Consider the following 20,972-nt stretch of genomic DNA (forward strand, 5'->3'; position numbering starts at 1 on the left):
ACTAGATTCAATTAGTTCACCACATTCATCTATTAAAATCAATACAATTTCAAAATGAGATCCTAAAGTAACTACTAAGAGATCCTCTTTAACAAAAAAATAAAAAAGTCGTTATCAATTGTCCTATCTTAGAATGATATTTATCTTTTGACTTTGTTATGTCCTCTTAGAACCTGAAAATATAATTTCTCTCTCCTCTGGATTCTTTTTCTATTTAGTAATCTTTGATTATTATTATTATTTTTTGTTCTCTCTATATTCTTAATGCAGCTCGTTTAATATGACACATTTAACATCTTCATTTCATAAAGGCCTTTATTAGGCCAGGACATCTCTCTGTATAGCCTCTGTGATTAAAGTCAGCTCGATTCTGGGAAAATTGTTTTTAATTAGTGCTGGCTCTGAAATGGTCAGAGGAACACCAATATCTGGTACTTAGGTATTGCACAGACCTTGTCACTATTAGTCTGAATAAATAACCTCTTAGATTTTCTGAGTGGGACCTATGAGGATATATTTATTCAACTAAAGAGAAGCTAAAGGTTATGAAATAATCTACTGATTTGGAGAGTGTCCTCATTCGCTTCTTGGGATTATCCTTTCAGCCATTAGGGATAGCAACACAGAGCACACCGTAGGTACTCAACAAATTATCATAAACTGATGAGTGATATCCACTGAAGTGAATTTGTTTCTCTGGAGGTACTCTCCATAGCCCTGTGTGGGAGGAATCTCACTCTATATTCTATTCCTAGTTCTGCTATTTTTCTACTACTATGATCCTCAGTTTCTTCGTCTAAACCGCACCCTCCCCAATCCCTACACATCTATCTCATGGGATTATTGAGAGAACAAAATGGAAACACATATGTGAACATGTTTTGCAAACTACTAGGTACTACATAGGGCTTATAAATACAGTAAAGCAGCAACTCAGCCTCAGAGTGGTCAGAAAACATTGTCCCTGATCTATATACAAACTTTGGGGGTGTCCATAGTCCCCTAGAATACAGTACTTTTTCAATCTAAGACGCCTTGGGGAGCTGATGCCTGAGGCTCTAGTCTTCAGGGCCTAGGTTGGGCCTACAGATGCCCTTAACCTGGAAGGGCTCCCATTTTGTTTCAATTTAGGAGAAATTGTGGTGATAAACAGGTTATTTCCAGGGCCACCTTAATGTCCCCATTTCCTTTTCACACTTTCATGGTCTCTATCACTTACTTTATCTGTTTCAACCCTTAGACATACACACCCCTAACAAAAAAACCATAACTTTTTTTTTTTTTTTTTAACCTCCTGTACCAGTCAGGATGAGCTAAATTTGTCTATAAGAGCAAACAGTCCGTGAATCTCAGTGGAATAACCACTTGTTCACTACCATACTGTTATTTCTCACTCACCGAACCTGGACAGTGCAGATTAATAGGAGTGCTCAGCTTATCCTAGTCTCTCATAGACCCAGATGACAAAGGTGCCATCTCAATCAATATTTTCATTATAAGAAAGGCAGAGCAGCTATTCCCATAAGTGGTCTGAGGTGACCTCTGAAAATGGTTTACTATTCACTTGACGCAGAAAAACCCACAAAATCATGAAGATCAAGAGGTTCATATCTTTATGTTGACTTTAAAAACACTCGTGAAACCGCCTAGACCATCGAGGGTATGCATATCTGAAAAGCCACCAAGTATCAGAAGGATGTCACTTTACAGAAGCAATGTGTGCCATTCCATTGTTACAATTGTTACAGTGGTGCCCAGGCCAAACAGTGGGGCTGGATGCAGGGTCAGTGGCTCAAAAAGAGTGCTGAATTTTTGCTGCACATGCTTAAAAATGCAGTAATGCTGATATTTAGATGTAGATTCTCTGGTCCTTGAGCACATCCAGGTGAACATAGCTCCCAAGATGCCTCACAGAATTTACAGAGCTCACAGGTGGATTAACCCTACCTGAGCTCTCCCTGCCACGCTGATTCTCACTGAGAAAGAGCAGATTGTTCCTAAACCAGAAGAGGAGGTTGCACAGAAGAAAAAGATATCCTGGAAGAAACTGAAGAAACAAAAACTTATGGCCCGGGAGTAAATTTAGCATCAAATAAGTGCTAATAAAAGTAAAAAAAGAAAAGAAAAAGAAAGAAAGAAAGAAATATAAGTAACGTATAGAAAGAGAAAAGAAAGAAAAGAGAAAGAAAGAAAGGCAGAGCAAAGAGAACAAGGCAAACTACATGCCGTGTTGTAAAGCTTACGGGAACCCGAACTAGGGCTCGGGTTCCCGTAACTACCCAGAATGACACATTGTACTTCCACTCATGTTACATTGGCCAAAGCAAGTCCTAACTTTAATCTTCTCTGGGCCAATAGTGGAAATAGGGATGAGAAAGAAACGGGAACAAATTACCACCTGGACAAATCCCATGTGAAGATTTTTAGATGGGTATACCCTTGATAAGAAGCCTTAAAAATGTTGCTGAGGTACAGATCTACTAATTGTTTCTGCAGTAGCTGGATCATGTCTCTGGTAGCGCCCACCGTTTCAGATTGATATTAATCTGTTTAATCTGTTTAAGTCTGTTTCATCTGCTGGGCTCTGAGCTCCTAAGAATCCTCTGTCTTATGCACCCTTTATCCAAACCAAGCGGTTATTCACACAGGGCAGTTATAATAAAAATGTCAGTTTGTGCACATGGTTCGGGAAGTCCACGGGCCCAGGAAGATTTGTACTGCATTTGTAGAGTAAATTTTTAAAAATTTACATATGAAATATCTTTGAATTCTGTAGTAAATTCATATCAAGTCTGCATATGAGTAAGAGCAATATCTCCAACTTATTAAGGAAACGTACTCAGAAGGTCAAACCCTAAATCGAAGGACATACAGATTAAATACCCCCCCAGATGAACTTCAGCTGCGAGAGTAGGCAGGCGCGTCAGAAGCTTTTTGAACTCTTTGGGCCACCGTCGCCGAAACCTCGTCGCTTCCTCTATTTATGCGCCTGCGCGCTGCTGGAGCGTCATCCATTTCTCCATCTGGAAGGACGTTGGTATTAAGGTGAGTCGTATTTCTTTGCGTCCCTCGTTCGGGTTCCCGTAACTGTCGCCTCCCGCTGGCTGCTCTTTTTGCCTTGGATTTGAGCCGTGACTCAGCAGCTCTACGGTGGGGAGCTTCGGACTTCGCGGCCGCGTCGACCCCGGCACGACCTGCCGCGGCCTCAGGAGAGTGGCGGGGGTCCCGCGGGGGCCGGTGGGCTGCGGAGGCCTTGAGAAACCAGCCGGGTTTTGAAGGCGGCTGGACCGGTCCCGTGCCCGCTGTGTTGTTTTTTTCCCTAGTCAGTGTGACCTTGGCTAGGTCATTTGATCTGGCTGGTCCCAGTGTTTCCACTTGTAAAACGGAGTGGGCTCATTTAGCTGTCATTTGGCGTGTCAGCGTTGGGGATTCAGCCATAACGCTGGCGCTCGGTCGGTGTTGTCCCGTATCTTTTGTGAAGGATCATAGTGCCCGTGGCAGGAAGGCGAGGCCGCACTTCCTACAGCCTCCCTCCCGCACCTGGTCTTTCCACCAACCCACCGGCCGCGTTACGGGAGGGAGGTCTGCGGGGACCGCCCGCGCGCTGCAGCCTTGGGGCCGAGCTTCTCTGTGATCTCGAGGAACGGCTGGTTCCCATCCGAGTTTCAGTCACTTCGTGTGCCCCGGCTTTCTCATCAATAAAGTGGGAATAATTTGTTTCACATGGTTGTTTCGAAGATTGAGTGAGTTAATAGTAAGTTTCTAAAAGAGTAAATGCTATAAATGCGCTTCTAGAGCCATTGCTTACCGTTCCAGTAGTTAGTAGAGATTTTTGTTTGTAGTTTTTGCTTCACCATATATTCTGTGCCGCAGTTATCTTTATTGGTTTAGGGTTGTCGTTCAGCACGTGAGAGGGGAAGGAATAAGGTGAAGTAGATGTGGGAGTTCAGAACAGGTCACCACAGAACGTGCTGCTGTGGTATGCGGATTGTTTTGAGCTAAGGGCGATTTTAGCTTCAGGCTCAAGAGAAACTTCAGCACTTCCCTTTACCTAGAAGAACTCGAATTAGGGGCCTTGCCTATAACAAGAGATTATTAGCAGTAATTTTTTTGACCCATCTTTATGGCAAGACAAACTTATTTACTAAACATGTTTAGTTATTTGGCTGTGACCCTTCGAAGACCCCAAGGTACATTTACCTCATCCCTAGCTCAGAATCTTGTATACCTAGATTCCCTTTCCTGTCTCTGAATCTCTGCTGCATGTGGGGGTCTCTGACTCTCATTTATGTGGGGTTCCCATACATATATATTAGATTTGTTTCTTTCAAATCTTGTTTCATGTCTATTTTATTATTAGGCCTGCCAAAAGAACCTTGATGAAGGAAAGTTTGTTCCTCCACACAAGGCTAAACCATTAAACATCTTAGGTTTTGTGAGAGGAGTCAGTCCACTATCTATCGTTCCTATGCCTCCTTAGGTACTAACATGCATTATGCATAAGAATTCTTTAGATGTTCTAATAATTTCTTTTTAATTTTATCCACCAGGGAAAATACAACTACCATGACTTCCAGTGCTTTGACGAAACCTCAGATGCGTGGCCTTCTGGCCAAGCGTCTGCGATTTCACATTATTGGAGCAGTCATTATATCTCTGGGGGTTGCAACTTTCTATAAGGTATGCTTGACTTTTACTTTGTGCTTATAGTCTAAAAATACAGTTCTAATTTAAATTTAGAACTATTTTTTTTATAAGTAACGTATAGCCTTAAAGATTAATGCGCTCATTCCTGACTGTTCCTCCACTCACCTCATGTGACGGGAAAGTACCTCATTCACCAGATAGCTTGTCCTCCATCTTTAAATCAACCTGTATTAATTTGCTAGGGCTGCTATCACAAAGTACCACAAACTGAGTAGCTTAAACAAAATTTATTTTCTGCTCTGGAGGCTAGAAATCCAAGAACAAGATGGCTGCAGGCTTGATTTCTTCTGATTTCTCCTTGGTTTGTAGATGGCTGTCTTTGTCTTCACAGGGTCTTCTGTATTAGCATATCTGAATTTTATGAGGATGCTAGTCATATTGGATTAGCACCCACCCTAAAGACCTCAGTTTAATGACTTCCTTAAAGATCTTATCTCCAAACATGAATTCTGGGAGACACAATTCAGCTCATAACACAGGCTATAATTGTTTTATTTAAGCAGTGGGATGGGGAAGGCAGTAGTTCTGTTTGGCACTGTTAAAAACAAAATTCGCCTGATTAAATTTGAAGATCTAATTGGCTTTATTAAGCAATTCATGAATTAGGTAGCTTCCCATTTAGCCACTAGAAGGGATCTCCCAGCTTTGTATAATTTGGAAGGTTTTTCTAGAAAATAAGGGGCAAGGAAGCTTTTAAGAAAAGAAGGGATTATTTTTAGATCAGGACTTCTTTTGTGGGAAGGGAATGCAAGATCTTTTTATCTTGCATATTGCTTCTTTTTATGAGAGGGTGGAGGATGGAGAGGGCCCTTGTGACAGATTACCTGACTTGGGTGCTTGACCGAAAAATTCCAGGCTGGATGATTAAGATGATTAAGATTTTTCTTGTAGTGGTTGAAACAATTAGGTCAGGTATTAAACCTAGGTTTGATGTCATGATTTTTTCTTTGTTTCTGTATCAATGTCTCCACCCTTTGTTTTATTAAATATGGAGTTAAGTTAAAGGTAAACACAAACATTCTGATTTATGTTGTCTTTACATAGTAAATTTTTAATAATCTGGAAAATAAGCCCTAATGGATTATGCTGCTTTTTAGTTTGCTGTGGCTGAACCAAGGAAGAAGGCATATGCAGATTTCTACAGAAATTATGATTCTATGAAAGATTTTGAGGAGATGAGGAAGGCTGGTATCTTTCAGAGTGCAAAGTGATTTCAGAATATAAAGGTAATGTTATTTGAAGTTACTGTTTAATTGTACAATACACATAAAATTTACCATTTTCACTATTTTTAAATGTATAGTTCAGTATTGTTAAGTACAGTCACGTTGTCATACAACCAATTTCCAAAACTCTTCATCTTGCAGAACTGAAACTATACCCATTAAACAACTCCCTTCCCTCCCAATCCTGGCAAGCACCATCCTACATCATATTTATCTGTGTGATTGGCTTATTTCACTTACTGTAACATCCTCAAGGTTCATCTTGTTACAGCATGTGTTAGAATTGAGTAAATTCCAGAAGTGGAGTTGCTGGATCATATGGTAGTCCTATTTATAATTTTCAACGATCCACCATATTATTTTACATAGTGGCTGCACCATTTTACACTCTACTGATGCAGGACAGGGCAAATTTCCCTGAGGTGGTGGGGGGAGACCAAGCCCTACACGGAGAGAAGAGGCCCTTTGGCAGAGAGTGTAGAAGGAATTCAACACATGCGCCAAAGTGAGTCAGCGAAAGTTTATTAGAGAAGGGGTAACACTTCAGAGAGTGTGGTCTCCTCTCAGAGGCAGAGAGTGAGGGACAGTGGGAGGGATCCTGAGTGTTCAGGGTATTCAGTTTATATGTCATTCTTTAGTTCCCATTTCCTTTGATATGGACATACAGTGAAGAAGGGGAAGTATTTGGGAGGGGATGGTAAGAATATGTAGAGTGAAAGGCCTGCTTGGCAGTTCCTAGCCTTTAATTCATAGGTTCCCTCATAGTTTTAGCCATAGGTAATGACTCTTGGTCTTGGTTCCGGGTTCCGCTTCACAGATGTGGGGAATGGGTTGTTAGCAACCACAGCAGAAGTCTTTCTTTGTTCTGCACGTGTCTTCCTGGCCTGGCTGCAAGGTTGATCAGCACACTGCGGTCTCTGATTGTGGCTTGATTAACATTTTAATTCTCTTGCCTCCTCCCTACACTACTACCAACATACAGATTCTCCATATCCTTGCTAACACTAGTGTTTCTGGTGGTTTTTTTTTTTTGATAGTCCTCATCCGAATGGATGTGAGGTGATATTTCATTGTGGTTTTCATTTATAGTTTCATAATGGTTAATGATGTTGAGCATTTTTTTCTCATGCTTGACCATTTGTATATGTTTTTTGGAGAAATGTCTGTTCAAATCCTTTGCCTATTTTTAATCCAATTGGGTTTTTTGTCGTTGTTGAGTTGTAGTTCTTTAAACCAGGAGTCTCCAACTGCGGACCAGTGCAGGTCTGTGGCCTGTTAGGAACTGGGCCGTAAATCAGGTGAGCGGTGGGTGAGCAAAGCTTCATCTGTATTTGCAGCCGCTCCCCAGCGCCAGCATCACCGCCTCAGCTCCACCTCAGATCATCAGGCATTAGACTCTCATAGGAGCACCAGGCCCTGGTGCCAAAAAGGTTGGGGACCACTGCTTTAAACCCTGTATAATTTGCAAATATTTTCTCCCATTCTGTAGATTGACTTCACTCTATTGATTGTGTCTGATGAACAGACATTTAAATTTTGATGGAGTCTAATTTATGTAATATTTTTGTTGCCTGTGCTTTTGGTGTCATCTAGGAAATCATTGCCAAATCCAATGTCATAAAGCTTCTCTTGTTCTCTTCTAAGAGGTTTTAGTTTTAAAAATTAAATTTAAATTTAAAAGTGTTCTCTTCAGTTTTTTTTGGAAGAGCTTGAGGAAGATTGGTATTCTTTAAATGTTTAGTGTAATTCACCTGTGAAGCCATATGATCCAGGGCTTTTCTTTGTTGGGAGGTTTTTGATTACTGATTCAATTTCCTTACCAGTTTATGGATCTGTCATGGTCTGTCCTGCAGAATGTTCCATAAGCAGTTGAGAGTATTGTGTTTTCTGTTTTCATTGCTTAGAATGTTTTGTAACTGTTATGTCCAATTTGTAGTAATGTTGTTCAAGTCTTTTATTTACGAAGTGAGATGATCATAACAAGTAGACGATGCAGTTAGAAACATCTGAACGTGAAAACAAATATATTACAAGAAATTCTATATAGTATTAGAAATTGATACAATAAATAGTTGTCATTTTATTCTATGCCAATACTACTGTCATTTAAAGCTTAAATACTAGTTTTAAGTATCCCCTATAAAATAACTTTTATTGAAATACTGGAAAAGAATTTTTCTAAAAACAAGATTGGTACGTTAAAAGTAGATTTTCCATGTCCTTGTTACAATATCCACTATAATTGAATGCTGCCTTAATTGTCCCTAAGATCTGCATTATTCAGTTAGTGTTAAAATTTTTAAAATAATTATCACAGGTTAAAGTACTTGTAAAAAACAGCATTTCAACATTATTATGAAGAATGCCCCTCTAAGGTAGAGGAGAATAATCGTAATGATATTGTATGGACTTGCTGCCGTGTGAGCCTTATTTTAAATGGAAGTTGGAGGTTAAGGAGAAAACTGGAAAGGCATCCAGAAAGCTGTTCTTTTCAGGCTGTGGCTGCTCTTTCTGCTCTTCAGCTTGAAGACATGTCCCTGAGGGCGTAAAGGATGACTTTGTAGTGGAAAATGTATTGATCCTCCTCTGAACCATTCCATGTCTTTATAGTCTCATGTCAAATTCAGGATCTTGACCGATTAACCCTAGAACCACATCTATGCATCTGTTACTGGAGAACTCTATTTTAACATGGCTTTGCATTATTGTCTCATATATTTTAATTTCAACTTGTAGAAGTCTCATTGCAGACCTAGTAGTAATGAGTTCCTAATCCTTTAACTTTTATTTATCTGAGAATGTCTTTAATTTCTTCGTTTTCGAAGGACTCTTGCTAGATACAGTATTCTCTTTTGACAGTGTTTTTTTTTGAGCACTTTAAATATATTCGACAGCCTTCTGACCTGCAAGGTTTGTACTGAGAAATCCACTGACAGTCTTACAGAGGCTGTCCCTTGTAGGTTGTGAAAGTTTTCTCTCTTGCTGTTTTCAAGATTCATGTCTTTGGTTTTTGTCAGTTTGACTACAATGTGTCTTGGTGGGGTCTTTTTGGGTTCATCCTACTTTCAAGTAACTTCTTGTATTTGTATATCCATTTCTTCAAATTTGGGCAGTTTTTGACCATTTTAAAAAATAAATTTAAGTCCTTTAAGCTCTCATTTACTTTTTTTCTTTTTGCTTCTCTGATTCAATTCAGAAAACTGTTTTCAGATTTGCCTGTGTGTGAGTCTGTTGTTGAAACCCTCTAATGAGTTTTTCAATTCAGTTACTGTATTTTCTGTAGAATTTGTATGTTTAAAACAATTCCTTTGTTGATATTCTCAATTTGTTCATGTAGTTTTCTTGATTTTGTTTAGTTGTCTTGACTTCTTTCGCGCGAGCATATTTAAGACAGTTGTTTTAAAGTCTTTATCATGTTAAATAGCCATCTCTCCCACTGTGTGCATTGTGCGTGGACTGGCTTCATGCAGGGGAAGATCTTCACTAAACAGCCTGGCACGAAAGCTCGGGTTGTTTCTGACTTTTTCTGGGGCTATGTCTTCCTTGAGCCTTTGCAGGCATTTTTGTTGCAGTTATACTCAGTTGCTTTTAAGAATTCCTAAGAGTCTCACACTGGCTTTCTCTAGTAGCCTTAGCTCTTTTTCTGTTCTGCCCATAACCTATTGCTCATTGGTGCCCTTGAGTCTTCAGCTGCTTTCAGCAGTTTGCAATCTGCTATCTAAACTGTCACCAGTCCCATCAGTGTTCTGAGATTGGCAAGATAGAAAAGTCCCTCAAGCCAGAAAGTTGCAAGCAGGGCTCACTTCCTTCTGTCCTGAGGGGAGGAGCCAGGAATTGGTTAGGTTCCTCCTGACCACGCTGTTGCACTTATAAGGGGTGGGGCAAAGGTGAGAAAAAAATCTCAGTTTCGAGTGTCGCTTTTTCTTGTTTAGGTGTTTGTTTGCTGCAGATTCTTAACTGATTTCTAGAGTTCTCACACACACTTTGGTGCATATGTTTTTCTTTTTCTGTGGGGGAGTGGGAGTCTGGTGCTTTTTAGTGCACCACCTTGCAGGCATACGAAGCTACTTATGTTAAAAATCATTTCACATATTATTAATTGGTAGATTGGCATTAGGAAAAAATCACATTTTTAGAACTGCTTTTAAAAGTTATTGACACCTTTTGTTAATTGGGCGTCCATAAGTGACTTGATGGCTTCCCATAGATTCTGGTTTGGTCTGTCATGTCTACAAAGTCCTTATGCCTCTGGATAGTGTGAATTAAGATTTTATGTCTAGAAAAGGACAGATGAAGGGATTGTGTGCTGATGAAAGGTCGTCCACTGAATTTATGTGAAAACATGTATCAAGTACTGGATGAACGTTCATGTATTTAACTTTATGCAGGTCAACAAAAAAGATAGAACAGTGTAACAGAGTTAGGTGATCTCCACCACCCCAGTGTGAGTTTGATGTGATAAGGGGAATGAGAATCTGCTTTTCAGGCAGACTACCCAAGTGAGCATTCCACATGCCACATGTACATATCTTCCCCAAGATTGGGGGTAGGGGTTTGGGGAGACCTGCATTGGATTTAGATTGGTTTTCTGAAAGATTCAAGGATGATTTTGATTAAGTTACTTGCCTGATATTAGATTCAATTCTGTAATATTCCATTTGTATAGTTTATCTTAATATCTGAAATGCAGATAGATGCATGCAGTAATTAGCTATAAAATTACTTAGAACTTTATTTCCAGTGGTTGGAAAATTGATAAGGAATTGTGCCTTTTTCATACTACTGTTAGGTCCATTAGAAATGATATTCACAAAGTAACATGAAGAGATTATAATAGAAAACTAAGAATTTTAAGTATGATCTGTTAAATTGCACATTAAAAAAAGACTGAAGGTAAAAAGATCAAGAAGATATTACTGGTTCTGTGTGGAATCTTAATCTTAACATTGGTGTTTTCTTACACCTTTGAACTTTTCAAATTTTCCACAATGGGTGTACGTAACGATCAGATGTTAACAGGATGATTAACCTTTTTTATAAGAAGTTGGTTGTGTTTAAAAACCAATAAGAAAAATGGATTTGGAGACAAAGAAATTGTTTAGAGCAGATGGGCTGCCACTTTTAAAACAGTATGTGGGTATGAGGAAGGAAAGGAGAGGGGTAGACTTAAGAGATAATTAAAAAGCAGAATTTGGTAAATGAAAACAATAAACCAGTGTAAGGTGTGGTAATGCCATAAATGGAAAAGAGGCTGGTCAGGGAGCTTGGTGGAGGATGGACCTGGAGCCCAGGCAGCCTGAACTGGGCTTCTGGGTGAAACATGAGTGAGCAAAGTGTGGGCTCCACTAGTAGGAATAGACCTCAGGTGATCTCAAGGGTGGTGAGATATTGAGAGAATGCTTGTCATTAACTTAGCCATTGTGTTTTTCTCCACAGAATTTGAGTTGACTTCCATGAAAATTTTGTCACTGACCTGTGTTCCTGAAATATGAAGCATGAATATTTGGGCTAAGAAATAGTTTCTCTTGATAAATAAACAGTTAACAAATACTGTGGACAATAAGTCTTTGCTTATTTATTTTCACCGATATATCTGGGCAGTTGCATCAGAATTGGTTAGGGGTTTTAACGCATTGTGAGTCTTAGGTAACTTGATTTCAGTATTAAAAAATATCATTTTAGGACATTTTTGATTGCTCTTATATTTTGTCCATTTCCTAGATACTGCTCAGCATAGTTTCTTGGTCCTGGGCCATCAGTTTAGGGGGCCTACATGAGCCCACCATGACTACACTGTGGGCTCTCAGAAGAGACAGATCGCTGTCCAATAAAATGTGTCCTGGGGTCTTAGCGTCACCGTTTGGTAGCCTTGCTGGATCGACCACCAGACAGACCTAATATATAACTGAAATTAAGGGTTCTTTATTCAGTAATGCTTTATTAAAGAGCTAACAATATAGGATATACGTGCAATTTGGAATATGTATCTAGCCGAGTTAAGTGGCATTGAGTCGTGTCTGCTAATGGCTGTGCCGACTTTTAGATCTTAGGACCTATCTCCCTTTGTTATTTTGTTGTGATCAAAGTGATACCGCAAAGAGCTTTAAACATTGTTTATTTTTCCAAAGCAAATTTAATCACCAATTGTCATTTTATAACAAAAGTTTCATCCTTTTTAACTTAGTTCTTAAGTCCTAATGTGAGCTAATTTAAATCCTGTTATCAGTGAAAATTTGCATTTAATAAAAACCCCTGGTAACAATACACATTTAGGTGTGGTCAGGAATTGAAAGATTCCTTTTATTTTAAACAATTTTATATAACAATTCTTAGTAAGCACAGTTACCATAAAAGATATGAATACATATTTACATTCTTAAAATAGTTACTCTTGAGGCTGACAACTCACTTTCCTAAATGAGTGTGATAACATACTAATGGAGGAACCATTTTTCCATATTCAGTCTGCACTGTCCATTAGCAGTGTTGCTTTCAGAAATAACTAATGTGACTTCTTATGCCCAATAACCTGAGACTTCTTATATAACGCCTACAGCATCAGGTCTTAAAGATCAGTGGGCATGTGAAATTGAATTTTCTTAGTGTTTCACAATTGTAGGTAACAGGTTGCAGGCCCAAGTTGGGATGTAACCAGTAAGTGTTTTAATTGGAGTCTTGAGATACTTACTGAATATTAAACATGATATCTAGTGATTTAGGATCTTGAGCCAAATGTGTCATTAAATGCAAAATAATAGTATTAGAAACCAGGATTTTTTTTTTTTTTATAACGCCTACAGCATCAGGTCTTCCTAGGTGGTCTCCCATCCAAGTACTAACCAGGCCCGACCCTGCTTAGCTTCCAAGATCAACGGGATCGGGCGTGTTCAGGGTGGCATGGCTGTAGACCAGGAATATCCTTATACTTGAGCAAGTCAATTCAAAATAAACAATTTGGTCTGGTTTATTGAGGTTAATTTTGAGGTTCTTGACTCTTAACCAGTGCAGCAGGGCAGCATGAACCCGGTATACCCCTTCCACAGGGCATGTCAAAGGTGGTATGTTTTATGAAACTAAAACTCAATGAGCATTTTGAGTCTTCATCAGTTGACACAAAAGATGTACTCTAAGCTTGACTTAGTAAAACAAACTAGAAAAAAATTTTCCAAAATGTATGGATAGTCATCAGAATGGTAAATTTCGTAAACTGTAGACTTTAAAGTAGAAACACACACATGAGCTTTCACTTAAATACATCACATATAAGAAATTTAACAAGTTAATAAAATCCTAAACATGTAATTTCATTTAAAGACACCCTTTGCAGATGAGGGCATTAGGCAAAGAACAGTCTCAGCCTAAAATGAGATGTAACTCGGAATGAAGTTTTAATGTTTTCCCTGCTATTCTATTCTTAAGGCCTGACCACATTTTACGTTAGAGTTGAGAATTAACAGGTCCTAATTACAGTCAAAATTTTAGCAAATAAAAGCAAAAAGGAATGCATTTTCTATGGTAAGAGTACAACATACAGGATTCTGTTAATCATTGTCTCCAAATGGGAAAGGAAGAATTTTTTATCCATTAGTGTCAAGTTTTAGAAGGAAGAATCTGAATTTTAGAAGAGGCTAGAAAATTACCTATTAACTACAGAAAAGTGTTGATCTTGGAGCCAATATCAGATGTTAGAGCTAGTTAGGTTTCTTTTTCAAAAATAAATTGCACAAGCAGGAACTGACACCAGAGGAGGGGCCTCAGGGGAACCCTTTCCTCAGGGCTTTATTTTTCACCATGGTAAATTTACTAATGAAGACTTGAGCAAAATGCGGATCAACCATATAGTGGTATGTTTTCACAGTGGAGGGGAGAGGTTCCACAGCTACCACAGGGCATGGTGTCTGCATGGAAGAGCAGCTGGGGGACAGGTGACAAGATGTCTTTGTGACATAGTCCACAAGTCTGCTGTACTGTTGCTCTGATAGTCTCTCTCGGACTCCATCCACCTGGGATCCAAAAATAAAAGATGCTTTAGTTGTCAAACTCATAAGGAGACTACCACAACAAAACTACTCCTTTTCTTCTGCCTTGATACATTTGATATATTTTTAGGTTACCTAATAAAGCCATTTAATCCAAAACCGTTTCCCTTTTCTTCTTGCAATAACACTAATTAAAGCAGTATAACAAAAAGCTACACAAGAACATAAGGACAACCTCCTTTGAATAAGCATTTGGTGGTATGTAAAACTCCCATGTTTAAAGTTGATTTGGTAACATTTTACTCGTTAACTATTAAAACATTTGTCACTGCTCTTTATTAATTAACCAGCCCAGGAACAAAGAATGAATCCTGCTAAACCCCTTTCACAGAGGGTTTCTGCTTAAATCTAATCACAGTTAAACTAAGCTCTGAAATAAAAGCTGTTCGCCTGCGTCCTCAACCCTTTTCAGACAACCTTTTCAGTCTAACAGAAAAAGTGAAGAGCACCTCTTTCAAACCAGTGGCTTCGGACAGAGCAGTAAAAAAATACCTTTTGAACTGTAACATTTTCTGTTTTTATAAATACTAGGATTTAAAGCCAGATAAAATAAAACTGGGCAGAGGAAGGGGAAATTTTTATGGAAAAAAGGAGGATGCAAAGTACATTTATGGTTCATAAAAGTCTGGCTCATCTTCAGTGGAACTCAAACAACTGAAATATACTACGTAAGTTCGTAAGTGAGGTTTTCTGAGAAAGCACCCATCAAAGGCAGTCGGAGCTATAAATTACTCCCACCCTGAATCTGTAGCGAACTAGTGTGTACATAAGGGGACTGGTAAGTTTCCAGTGTAAGCCTCGGGTCTGTGGGAATCAGGTAGCCACTGACCTTACAGTGGTTTTTAGTAAATGTTGGCAAGCCCACTCTGGAAGAATTAAAAACTTTTAAAGAGGGCTTTTTAGTTCTCAAAGTAGTAACGTAAAGAATTTCTGTATGTTTCCTGTGCAGGGCACATAAACAATGGCCAAAGGTGTCTTAAAAGTTGCAGAAAGCCAGTGGGGTGGTAAAGAGGCCGGCAGAATAGTAAGCAGGGTATCTGTTAGAGTTTGCGTCTCATTTTTAGTCTTAGGAAGAAAAATAAAGGCCCCCAAAGATTCACTGACACATGAAAGCTGCGCAGCACCAGGCAAAAGCCAGAGCCCCGATGATATCATTTGATGGGGTCAGAATCCATCTGGAAAGCTTTGCATGCACAGTCCTAATTGCTCCTCCTGAACGGCAGCACAGGAAAACCGTGTTGTGGAAGGAACCTGGCCAAGGAGTAAACTGACCTGATTCATTTTGAGCTTCTCATAAGGGATTTCAGTAATGTGCCAGGCACATTAAGCAATTATTACCCTAAAAATGGCTGCATTTAACCAAGAAAAGCAAATGCTGATTTTAAAAAATCTGAATCCTCCCATATTTGAATAAACTGAATGATGTCATCTCCAAGTTAATTCCTTTCAAAATTCAAAGGAGCTGTGTTTCCTAGTATCTAAAGCAAAAACCAGAAAAGCCATTTTATATAAAGATCTTAAAATACTGTTCTTAGTTTTCCCTGGAAGACAGCAGGTAGGCTTCTTAACCCAGCTTTATGTCTGTGGATTAGGTTGGTATGCACCGACATGGGTGCCAACCACGGAAAATTCACTGTGTCAAACAGCACCACTGAGTGACCCCCCGACCACACACACACACACACACACACACACTACACTGGATTACAGCACTCTGAAGGAAGGGTTTACTGTCTCAGGAGAAAAGTGACTAGTTTGTTCTGCAGCTTGAGTACCCTTTGGGGTGACTGGAAAAATTTGGGGTTTGGACACAGGACTAAGGGGGCAATTGTTTCTTATGAGGAATTGAGGGGAGAGGTAAAGTGGAATAGATACTAAGTAGAATTTGGAGGCTGAAACACTGGACATCTACCTTTTCTGTCCAGTGCCAGGCGCTGCCATCTGAGCTCAGTATCTCTGATCACAGCCCTGCAGTTCCTGCTCAGTCTTTTTCCACGTCTGTTTTTGCCATCCCTTAATCCCAACCCTCTGTCATCCCTGACCACCGATGGAAAAGCAGCGAAGAGCATGGTGTCCAGAGTGGCAGTGCTTCTGCCTCCAACTCGGTGGTCCCACGGTCTCAGCCTTGGCAGCTTCCAGGGGTGGTGACTCCGGATACCACCTCACTGCCCCCTAGAGAAACTGAGGTCTCGTTCCCTCCAGCTATGGTAATTCCCTACAGTGCCCTCCTCAGACAGAAAAGCTGAAGAGAGAAGGATCACAATAGACAGTTTAACAGCAAAAGATGAATCTCTCGTCTCAATAGTTTAGGATCTGAAATATTTCCCAAACAGCTAAGGAATAATGATGGTCACGGATACTCCTCAGGGCCTTGGAAGTTTCTCGTTAAGGACCAAGGACTTGAAGATAATGATGCTATCCGCTGCCAAATCCTGTAGCCACATCACTGCTGCTTTACTGTCAACTAGATCAGAAGATTTTGGCAGATCTAATAAAGTCAGCCTGGACATCTGACCTCTGTTTATTCCCAGAAAGTCATCAACTCGAAGCAGCAATGCAGTCCTAGTGCCAAGCCCCAGCTTAAAGCCTGACTGATTGTGATCCAAGAAACTAGAGAAATCTCAGTTGTTGTGCTTGGCTGCCTTCCATCTCAGAGAATTTTACCCAAACAGTGGTGTGAGGGAGACACAGGCTTCCATACCAGGAAGAAAACAATGAAGGGACCGGGCAGGACCTGCTAGAGGCAGGTTTGCTGTCTTTTCCCGGGGCCCCTCAGTGCCCAGTTTAGGACTCGCGGGCTCCACACTGTCCCCAATCCACCCCCATCTTGCCACGTGGGAAAAGATGTCTTTTTCTGAGGTCAACTCTCAGGCCCCATAGATCAGGCCGAGCGGGAGGCAGGCGCAGAGGGCAGCTTTCCAGTGGGCACATCTGCTGACCCGGGCTGGACTGCAGGAAGCGTGTGCCACTATTGTCGGTGTTCACCCCTGACCCCTGACACCGAGTCTGCCCTGCTTGTTTCACATCAACGTATGTGTGGCCAAGAGCCGGCAGCCAGAACATCTCAGGAGCTGTGTGGCCAGGAAGCTGCCCCAAGAGCCTAAGCAGCACCCCAGGAGGTATCCCGCAGAACTTATGGGATGAGAAACTGTCCTATGCGGAAGAGAACACAGACAGAGCCACACAGGACACAGAGCAAGGGATGGGATGGGAGTGATGTATCTGTTTACAAAATCCCGATCTCTCAAGTCTCAGGGATTGGGTGTGGGGAGGGAGGGAGTCAGACCTCCTGGTGTGTGAACCTGCACAGGTCTGGCTTAGTGCTCATGCCCTGCTCCAGGCACGACGCCCCTCGCCTCTACGGCAGTGCTCTCCAGTTCCACAGACCAGGTGCAGCCTCGCCTAGGCCATGTGCAGGCGTGGGCCCACCTCGTGACCGCCTCTGTCCTAGCCCTTGTACAGACCTGCTTGTTCTGGAGTTCCATTGTCCTGTCCTGTCCTGTCCACTCCAGTCTCATGACAATGAAGCCTCGTTCAATTCATAAGGTGGCTTAGCCCCAGGTCGTGAGTCCATTTGGCCTACTGTTAGGCTTCCCTGGGAAAGGCTCACATGTATGCCTGGGTGGGCCTTCTGAACTCCCTTCTGTAACGGCCCCCTCACTTCCCACACTCCTTCCTCCAGTAGCCACTGCAGAGGTTGTGGGTTCATAAATGCCCGGTACAAGCGATCAGCCCACATGCTGACTTTGCTGGAAACTAGCCTCAGTCACCCTGTTTTATGAACTGTACCTCCACATCGCAGGCTACTCTCGGCTGCCTGAGCTGCACGACGAGCAGGTTGTTTTGCTTGCTGTCCTGTGCACAGTCGATCTCCGTGACGGGGAAGGCCTGCTGCTGTGTGTCCTCACTGACACTCACCACGAAGAGCACTTCTGATGTCAGCAGCAGGCACCCTTCATGCTCCTGGCCTGAGCCCCTCACCAGAACCACATCCAGGGCCATGTAGACTTCCGGTCTGCCCAGAGACTGAAGCATTTTCCTGTTGCAAAAGAGAAAAATGAGGCCAGGAGCCAGCTTTGGAAAAATGATCAACATCAGCGCTCACTGTTGTACCAAGGGCTGGGGCCATCCTACACAATGCTGCCCAAGGACAAAGGGCCCTCAGCAGGCTGAGTGTTAATTTTAGCTTGAAATGTAATCGTCACTTTAATTCTCAAACTGATTCTGGTCAACAGAGCCCACCTCTTTCTGGGGAAAAGATGGCCCGCAGCTCTGGTCAGTTCCCTTTCTTCCCATCAGACATGTCACCCCTAATTAGGAGGCCAGAGAATCTTGGGCCCTCTTGCAGGCCCCAGCTTCTCAGGCCCTCTTGCAGGCCCCTGCAGATTGTGTGGCCAGAGAATCTCGGGCCCTCTTGCAGGCCCCAGCTTCTCCGGCGATGTGTGCCCTCCCCTGTGTGGCAGGCCCAGAGCTGGGGACAGCGGCTTTTCCCTGGCTCTAGGACGTGCTGCCTGAGATGCTGGCCATGACTGCTCCTCTTGGAAGCCCCTGGAAGTGCAGCTTGTCATCCTGAGAGAAAGCCAGGCCCCGTTAGCGAACAGTGTGCGTGTGCAGTTGAGCAAGTGTCTCGATAACTTTACCAGACGTATTTGACGTGGCTATTTGGAGCCTGGTCAGCATGTAGATCACTTGGCTGATAGCGCTGTTTGGGAAGCTGAGAAAGTCCAGCTCCATGTAGAATACCTGTGGTAAGAGAAGGGGAGTTTTACTAGTTGTTTTCTGGAAAACAGGTCCATGCTACAGTGACGTCATCTGCTTTGCACCACCCATAAAATGCTACAGATCCAAAATGACCTCACGTCTTTGGAAGTAAGTGTATAGATAATCATTAAGCACTGCAATGCTCTTAATCCTGACCTTACATTAACTACGAACCGAAATTCAATCAGTTACAGTCCAAGCACAGACTGAGAATTAGAGAAAGCATAATGCTCCTGGGTATAACTGGTCCTGACCAATGGTTTACACATCATTTACAATTTATGTGATAAAAAAGTCGACTGTTAGTTGACTTTGTTGCTTAATATTACAATACCTCTGTATCTGTGCCGTGGCTGGTCAAATAATAAAAAAACACAACAGAGATGTGCACAAAGGCACAGTTTGCCTAGATACAGTATTTAAGTGACTTAATCCAGCTGTTCAACATGAATCCATATACATTTATGAGCGCTCTTGGGGCCTCTGGTTTATGACACGCTCTCTCTGGTGCCAGCACCAAATGAGGGCACCGAGCAGCAGCCACGCAGGCCTCTAAAGAGACTCTCCAGAACCAAAGATGGTACAGCATGTGTGCTTTCTGAGGGCTTGTAAATGTTTATAAATGAGGCTCAGTCATTAGACTAAGAGTTAGTGGTTTGTAAAACCTTCAGTGTGGTAATAAAAGTTTTACAAGAATGATGGAGACCAATAAGGCCACGTGAAGCTCTGTTCTGAGATGCTCTTACATAAGGAGAGCTCCCTGGCCCTGGGAAACGCATGGTGAGGGACAATGGCATTTTCGAAACCAAAGGAATTTATGAAGTATGAGCTGACTTTCCCTCACTGGTCTATAGGAAAAAGAATACTGTTTTTATTAATGTGTAAGCATTTGATAAGGGAGTACTTAACTCTGTCCTCTTATGAGATGCAGAAGTCCTTTTTGTCAGTTTCCCTGTGAGTGGAAATGTCATTCACAGGAGAGACAGAAACAAAGAGGGCGGAGGCCGAGGAGAAGCGAAGAGGAACATGTTCGCATCTGTGTGGATCTGTCTGATCTCTTAAAGGAGCCTCTCCGACAGCTGCCTGAGTCCAGGCATTGGTCCGCTGCTCGCTCCCTTTCTGACGCTGTTTTAATGCCCTGATCTGGCTGCTTCTTGTCAGATCTACTGAGGATGCCTGCAGTGAAATGTCCCCTGCAGATTGTGTGGCCAGATGCAGAGTGCTCACATGTCTTAAAAATGAGGGAGCACGCCTAGTCTGTGATACTAGCTAGGCAGCCTGCGTCACCACCGAAATGATGACACTGATTTTGGGTAAAAAGGTAATTCTAGTCATCTGTTCATTAAAAGTCACTTCCATGTGCTCTGTCAAGAATATGCAGAAAACAGCATGGGAGGAGGCCTTTCTCACACCCGTTCCTGTGTGCACGTGCACGGATGCGGGGAGGCCCTGGACTCCACTCTGCAAGTGCAAGCAGCGCCATGAGCCCCACTTCTCCACAGCTGCCTGCCTGGGGAAAGATTCCAGTTGCGGTCATATGTCTTTGCTGCCACTGGCCGTGAGACCTGGCCTGGCTCCAACAGCAGCACGGAGTCTGCAGGTGAGCAAGTCACACCAAGCACCAAGCTCTGTGGGCACATGTGTGCAGACACCTACAGACAGGCAAGGCCCACACATGCGTGTTCCACCCTCTCTCATTTCCCAAATACATATACATTGTAATTTAAAGATATCTTTCTGCCTCTTAATCTATTTTTCCTTTCAAATTGCTCACCAGAAAAAGTAATAATTCTCTGCTTCAATACAGTCTACATATTGCCTTCAATCTCTAACTGGTTACTTTTCATTAAAGTCTATTTTATTAAATGTACTGTAAAAAGATTCCATGACATGTATACATATATTGAAATTACTAATTGGTTTCCTGGCTCTATAATTTTATTATTATAATTTACTATGAATAGTACAATTCAGCTCTTCATGTGGATAAGCACAAGGAGGTGAGAAAGACAGCTACTCATCTCCTTACACATTTACTCCTTCTATTTTTCACTCTTGCCGCATGAAGTCTAGATCACCTTCGGGAACCCTTGGTACAGAAACACAAACGAAGTGACAATGTCTGAGTGGCCAACAGGTTTCCATCGACTCACCGTAACCAGTCTGCGACACGAGCTCAGCCGCTCCTCCGATGGGTTTGGTGAACACCCCCATGATTCCTTTCCCCACACCCGAGATA

At 41.8% G+C, this 20,972-nt stretch overlaps 2 protein-coding genes and 1 pseudogene across 4 annotated transcripts in view; 1 reads left to right on the plus strand and 2 right to left on the minus strand.

Annotated features, from left to right (window-relative positions):
* The first annotated feature begins 2,891 nt into the window (after positions 1–2,891).
* On the plus strand, positions 2,892–11,490 carry LOC102895163 (cytochrome c oxidase subunit 6C). 3 transcript variants are annotated; one of them, XM_006916651.3, is made up of 4 exons: positions 2,892–3,045; positions 4,551–4,680; positions 5,805–5,933; positions 11,370–11,490. In XM_006916651.3, exons 1-3 carry the CDS (start codon positions 2,984–2,986, stop codon positions 5,916–5,918), a joined length of 306 nt encoding a protein of 101 aa, XP_006916713.2. In that variant the 5' UTR covers positions 2,892–2,983; the 3' UTR covers positions 5,919–5,933; positions 11,370–11,490. The 3 variants fall into 3 exon arrangements, with proteins under 3 accessions (XP_006916713.2, XP_015448548.1, XP_006916714.1); XM_015593062.2 differs by lacking the exon at positions 2,892–3,045 and adding an exon at positions 3,062–3,150; XM_006916652.3 differs by lacking the exon at positions 2,892–3,045 and adding an exon at positions 3,730–3,754.
* Positions 11,491–12,724: 1,234 nt separating this feature from the next.
* LOC112483719 lies at positions 12,725–12,842 on the minus strand (annotated as a pseudogene).
* Positions 12,843–13,663: 821 nt separating this feature from the next.
* The window catches only part of LOC112483560 (vacuolar protein sorting-associated protein 13B-like), a gene marked incomplete at its 5' end in the record, with an annotated part of 42,254 nt that continues 34,945 nt past the window's right edge, over positions 13,664–20,972 (minus strand). The window contains 4 exon segments of the mRNA XM_025050072.1: positions 13,664–13,936; positions 17,762–18,011; positions 18,613–18,715; positions 20,887–20,972. The exon segment at positions 20,887–20,972 is cut by the window's right edge and continues 49 nt beyond it. Of these exon segments, the coding sequence (XP_024905840.1) occupies positions 13,688–13,936; positions 17,762–18,011; positions 18,613–18,715; positions 20,887–20,972 (688 nt within the window).

The sequence above is a fragment of the Pteropus alecto genome, unplaced genomic scaffold, assembly GCF_000325575.1.
Source record: "Pteropus alecto unplaced genomic scaffold, ASM32557v1 scaffold164, whole genome shotgun sequence".
NCBI lineage: Eukaryota > Metazoa > Chordata > Mammalia > Chiroptera > Pteropodidae > Pteropus > Pteropus alecto.

Bases quoted from the DNA above. Each gene is read 5' to 3' on its own strand.
- LOC102895163 (XM_006916651.3), top strand. From the start codon at position 2,984: ATGCGCCTGCGCGCTGCTGGAGCGTCATCCATTTCTCCATCTGGAAGG. The intron at 3,046-4,550 runs GTGAGTCGTATT...TTTATCCACCAG, and splicing joins GGAAGGACGTTGGTATTAAG to GGAAAATACAACTACCATGA. The intron at 4,681-5,804 runs GTATGCTTGACT...GCTGCTTTTTAG, and splicing joins GGGTTGCAACTTTCTATAAG to TTTGCTGTGGCTGAACCAAG.